Raw genomic sequence first — 6327 nt, forward strand, 5'->3', positions numbered from 1 at the left:
CCTGCCAACCCGGTCTATTCTATCAATTATGGCACCGGATGAAAGGTTGGATGGCCAAAGCCTCTTTGTTGGCCGTCAAAGAAATAATATAAAAACCTAAAATGTAATCCAGTCCATAATATGTTTTCTCCCTAGCCATTAGAAAAGGGGTGGGGTCGAATTGTAGCGGTGGGGTTGCTCATAGGATCCACCCTCGCACATGCACTAGAAGCCATGGCCTACTCCTACTCTTATTTCTTTGCCTCTGGTTGTTTACATTGTTGTCTACTATGATTCTATACGAGATGAATTGAGCTTTTCTCCACTATTTTAAGATTTCATACTTCTCATGGACTTGCCCTAGACAAAGGTAGATTGACGCAAGAGAGTCAATCGATTGACAATGAACTTTGCTTGGTAAGGCAAAGCCAAGTTGAATTGAGTGGTTCACTAATTAACATGTTAACCTAGTGAGTTACTAAAACAATTCTTGAGGCCATGTATCACCACCCGTGTCCAGCATATGAACTTTTTTCATGTTGTTACTTGTTACATATATTATATGATAATACAAAGAATCACGTTATTATATAAATGTCTCTCAACAAAAGCATGATGTAGGAGTAGTAAAAGTTCTTATCTCTTGCATGAGAAAAAAAAAATTAGATCATGAAACTGTATGGCATCTCTGATCAGTGCCTGATTTCTTGGGTGTCTGGAAATATCATTCCCCACTTAATTGTTAACCAGTCGCAGCCAATAACCTAAATTAACATAGGGAAACAGTACTCTCACTCCATTGCTTTACTAAACGCACTCCTGTCTTAATTCTACAGTCCCTATTAGCTATTAAGAATTGTTACAATTCCCAAAAAAGCAATTAAAGCCCAACTCGAAAGTTGTTTAATAAAGTGAAGGGTATCATTATCAAAACAAGATATTGCAGATATCATATTTCCCTTCAGCCCTGTTTCTTTTGGACTTTGAGAACTGGTTGTCAGTCCAAAACTGATTATTGAGCTCAAAATTAAACATAAATTTAAGTCCAATAATCAGTTTTGGACTCACAATCAGTTCTCAAAATTCAAAACAAACATGGCCTTAATGTATATGGGATATTTTTAACCATGTACAAGCTTCATGCACATCTCGATCCCATGTGTTTGTTTACCGTGTCCTGTCTATTTAGAGTTCTTGAAGGAGATCCAACAAGGGATCTACCATATTAGACGCTACACATAGTTCTATCCTATGATTTTTTTAAGCAATTTGTTTTCAACTAATCTCTTCATATTCTTTGGGGTGCAGGTTAACATAGCCTACCAGACTGGTATGTTGTTATCAGTCATAGACAGTCGCATGGGCTCTTATCCTTCCGAATCTGCCGAGCAGTTTGTGGCTTTGGCTCTCAGATGTTGCCGTGACGAGGAAAATAGGCGACCTTCAATGGCAGAAGTGGTCAGGGAGGTAGAGAACATATGCAGTGTAATACCAGAAGCTGAAACCACCACCACGCCAGAATCTACTACAACTAATTACAGAGAAACATCAACCACTCCATCAGCCTCTACAGCTACCAACCAGAACATGTCATCTGAATCCCATGGAAATGATAATCTCAGTGATATTGTCTCCACCATTATACCTCGCTGAGGTAATTACGGAACTTCAAGCTCTTACCGGAGTTACATTAGGACGACGCCAGTATTTGGGGTTATCAGATTTATGTAAAGTCACTTGATAGGCCTTGCTTTGGATCTCTAAAGGCCTGTTTGGTTTGCAGGTATTACCTCGTAGAGCGGTGGTGCTAGTAGTCAACAGGGAGGAGACAAACGTTGGATTTACCTGGAACTTAGCTCGTAGAATAGCCGTAAGTGGTGTTTGGTAGTCAAGTAGTGGTAGGAAGTACCAATATAGAGAGAGAAGAGAGAGGGAACTTACAGTGCTGTATATATATTTTTTGTCTACGCATTGTGTAGAGACAATTGGAATTACCTGGAACTTTACTTGTAGAATAGTGGTAGGTAGTGTTTGGTTGTCAAGTAATGGTAGGGAGTACCTATATATATATATATATATATATATATATATATATATATATATATATATATATATATATATATAGAGAGAGAGAGAGAGAGAGAGAGAGAGAGGGCACTTACCTTGTAGTGTTGTATGTTTTTTGTCCTTGAATGGGATGGAACTTGTTGCTTATCTCTAATTTTTTTACTCGTGTTCTGTGAGAATGAATTACTTATACGGTTATGCCTAGTCATTGAATGAGAATAACTTTAGGCCATGTTTGGCAACCATACAAAATTTGTGGAATATTTGTTTAACTAGTATAAGAGAGGTCAAAGATGGGGGAAAAAGAGGGATTTGAGAGGATTGGTGAGTGGGGATAGCACTAGATGGATAAGAAAACAGGGAAGACAAAAATTCCATTTTAAATTGGGAATTTTTTTTCCTTTGTTTATCAAATCTATCACATTCTTTCCTCACCCATGGTCCTCTCAAACATGATAAAGAAATATTCCATAATTTTTTTTTTCATGTTTGGCAACCGTGAACAAAATTCCATGGAATGTTAGTGGGACCAATTGTAAGAGATGGCTGGGAGTGAGGGGAGCATGAAAAGCCGCTGAAAAACAAGTTTTTTTAAAAAAAAAACCAATTTTGTAGTGTATATTTTCACTGTTTTTAAGGGAATTCTCATGCTCTATCCTTCCCTCTCGAGTCTCTTCCTCTCCCTCCTCAGCTCATCTTTCAAAATTGGGCCAACGAATATTCTATAGAATAATTTTTCATGGTTGCCAAACATGCCCTTACAGAGAATTTGGTTTAATGAGGGCTTACTACTATTCCCACTACCAAGTTTTGATAAACGAACGAATTCACCTTGTCTTTTCTTTTATATTTGACTGCTGAAAGCTTTTTAGGAATTGTAATATTATTGACAGGTGGTTAAATAATAAAAGACAAGGTGAGTTCGTCCACCTATCAAAATATGGTAGAGGGAATATCAGTAGCCTACAAGAAAACCAGATATAAAATTGGAGAGTAAAATTCAATGTGGCATTCCAACTACGGTATAGCGGGTCCCCCTTTGATTGATCTCAACCGTCTAGTTTATAGGCCTTTGCTTTGGATCACAACACCTCATTGGATGTTATGATTGTGTGATGGGGCATAGGATATCCAAAGTAAGGGCTATCAAATGAACGGTTGGGATCAACCAAAGGTCCAACGACCACGAAATTCCTCCCAACCATCTCTCTCCCACCAAACTGATGAAAAGGGAATGCAAAAACTCGAATGGCCTGTGGAAGATCACCAATCAGGTTGTATTTAGTTTAGGGGTGCAACTCGGGTTGATTTTTTGGAATTCGGGTTGAGCTTTTACCTTAAAATCAGGTCGGGTTTGGGTTGATTACAATTCATTTTTTAGCAAAAGGTCAACCCGTCCCGACCCAAGTTGCACCCCTAATTGAGTTGGATCAGCGCAAAATTTTGGCCCTGTTCGTTTAAATTTGAGTCCAATAATTAGTTTTGGACTCACTATCAGTTCTCAAAATCCAAAACAAACAGGCCTTTGGATTCTGAGAACCAATTATGGCTCCAAAACTAATTATTGGACTCAAAATTAAGCCCCAACTGTGAATATTGGACTCAAAATTAAGGCCCAAATTGATTATCGGACAGACAACAACAGGAAGGAGTCCTGATGTGAGTCATGCAGAGGATGCAAAAATATCCCATTAAATTTCCACTTTCAACTGACATTGTTAGGACATTGAGCCTCTGTTTTATTGTAAGGAGTCCTGATTCTCAGTTTTACATGCGTGTGCATTGGTGAGTCAAGTATGACTTGATCATTAAGGGGCTGTTTGGATACCGGGATTTTAGAATCCAGGTTTTATAGTTTGAAAGCGGTGTAAAATTCTGGATTTTACTATCCATGTCCTGGATTTTAAGTAAGAAATCCAGGTTTTAGAAATCTATTCCCCATCCTGAGATTTCTAAAAGCTAGAAAGGGAATAAATCCTACTCTCTCGGTCGAATCAGATAACGATGGACGGTCTCCTTCTCTCGTCTCCCATCTAGGATTTTGAGGAAATCCAAGATTCTAAAATCCGCATATCCAAACCGCCCCTAAGAGTTTGTATCATTCAGTACCAGCTAATGAACATTGAAATACTTACAGCCAATGAACATTAAATCAGTTGACAAACCGCTGGCTTCGACGTCTATAAATCCACTACAATTGCCCTCCTTTTAACTGCAAGATCAATTTAAATGCCATGTTTATGATTCTGAAACTTCCGAAAGCCTGTTTTATGGGTGTTGTCATTCCAAATCCAATGTTATTGACCATGCTGTTAATGTTTACCAGCCATTAATGAAGGAGCTCACAGAAATGGAAAAGTTTAATTCACAAGTTGGTTCTGCAGTTGAAGTAGTAACACTTGAGCATTGTGAAAAGGCTGAGGTAATGTAACTTCATTTCATTTGTTATATAAATTTTTAACTTCATGGCAAGTTCGTTTTCTTTTTCATCAAAACATGTCACACTTTTGGGTTCCAGATCTGTTTTGGATTTTGAGAACCAATTCTGACTCCAAAAGTGATTATTGGACTCAAAATTAAACGTTAATTTGAGTCAAATAATCAGTTTTGGACTCAGAATCGGTTCTCAAAATCCAAAACAAAGATGGTATTAATGCATTTCACTCTTCTAAGTTAGAGAACTTTTGCAATCCTGATCGTCTGAAGAACCAAGTTAGAGAACTTACTGCTCGAGTGAAAGCTCTTCATGTTTAGTAACTTTCAGCTCTTCTCAATGCAAGAATGGTGCTATATCACTTTCCACCAATATGCTTCTCTCAAGGTAAAAATGTCAAAGCTTACACAATGGCTTGTTGTGTGTGTGTGTGTGTGTGAGAGAGAGAGAGAGAGAGAGAGAGAGAGAGAGAGAGAGAGAGATCCGTGAATCTCTCTATTGCCTTCTTTATAACCCGATTCTTTTCTAAGATATACGTTAGGTGAAGCTTTGATTGTCAGTCGAGGTGGATCGCCTAGACCCGGAAAGAAGGAAAACCACAAACGGCTTAAATTAACGGCTCGCCTACCTTTGAGCGCCTGAATCAATTCACAAAAAGAGTTCAAATCCCCTAGTTTAGTTGGGCTGTCTTCGAGCAAGCTCTTAGGTTTCATCGTGAGTGAGAGAGGAATTGAGGGTGATCCAGCTAACGTGAAAGCCAAAGGTGCTCATTGAGCCGGTCAACATTGGCTAAGAACCATAACATGTGTTCAGCTTGAGAAAAGAATCAGCTAATGCACTTCCCCTCTCCATCTATTCCGTTCATCCGGGGTGTTACCATCGATGTGGAGTGACACAAGATAGGTTGTTACTGGATAGATGGGTTACCATTACTGAACTAATCCCTGCTCTCCCTATAACTCCTCGATCACCTCTTCAGCAGCTTCATCTAATGAACCACCTCTTGAGCAGCTTCATCTAATGAACGTTAAGTGAATCTTTCCGGTGCTTGGATGGGAAAGGAGGTGTCCAATATGCTGGGATCCAGTGTCTGGGACCCAAAAGGGAGGGTGCTTAAAATATACTACTTTGAGAAAGACCCAAAAACCAGGATTTGAGGCATTAGAGACACAGTTAGACAATAACCCCTTGCAAAAGGAAATAGTTGAAATGGGTAGAAGCACATTCTTCATTGTTTTTTTAAAATCCAACTTAAAAGGTTTATTTGCATAGATATGCCCCGATACTGAGTAGATTAGATCATTAGAAGGGCATTTTCTGTTACAGATTGCTGATGACAACAAACTCTCGAGTGCCAATGAAGCAGAGGGCATGGCAAATTTCAAACAAGGCCCTGTTTTGGATTTTCAAAACCGATTGTCCCCAAAACTGATTGTTGGACCCTGTTACTTTTTTAGTCCAATAATCAGTTTTGGACTAACAATCTGTTCTCAAAATCCAAAACAAACAGGGCCTTAGAATTTTTCTTTAGATAAATAATGTAGAATGATTTGACGACGACGGCCCTCGGCAAGCCCTGTTTGTTTTGGATTTTGAGAACTGATTGTGAGTGCAAAACTTATTATTAGACTCAAGTTTAATGGCAAACCCCCTTGGATTTTTAGAACCGATTGTGAGTCCAAAAATGATTATTAGACTCAAATTTTCGTTTGATTTTGAGTCCAATAATCAATAGGTTCTCAAAATCCAAAACAGACAGGGCCTAGCAATTTCCTTTAGATAAATATAAGTAAATTGATTTGAGGGGCATCCTGCTAGCACCCTCCATAAAGTTTAATACGGTATAA

General features: G+C 38.6%; 1 protein-coding gene across 2 annotated transcripts in view; it reads left to right on the forward strand.

Moving 5' to 3' along the window:
* Nucleotides 1-2025, forward strand: part of LOC143885210 (putative LRR receptor-like serine/threonine-protein kinase At1g06840) — a 45580-nt gene extending 43555 nt beyond the window's left edge. For both annotated transcript variants that reach the window (XM_077389272.1, XM_077389273.1), the window contains exons 19-20: nucleotides 1288-1633; nucleotides 1763-2025. In XM_077389272.1, coding sequence (XP_077245387.1) covers nucleotides 1288-1632 — 345 coding nt within the window. In that variant the 3' untranslated portion in view covers nucleotide 1633; nucleotides 1763-2025. The remainder of the gene's footprint in view (nucleotides 1-1287; nucleotides 1634-1762) is intronic.
* Nucleotides 2026-6327: the final 4302 nt, after the last annotated feature.

Source organism: Tasmannia lanceolata, unplaced genomic scaffold (genome assembly GCF_043159265.1).
Source record: "Tasmannia lanceolata isolate RefF3 unplaced genomic scaffold, GAP_Taslan_0.1 ptg000008l, whole genome shotgun sequence".
In the NCBI taxonomy this organism is placed as follows: domain Eukaryota; kingdom Viridiplantae; phylum Streptophyta; class Magnoliopsida; order Canellales; family Winteraceae; genus Tasmannia; species Tasmannia lanceolata.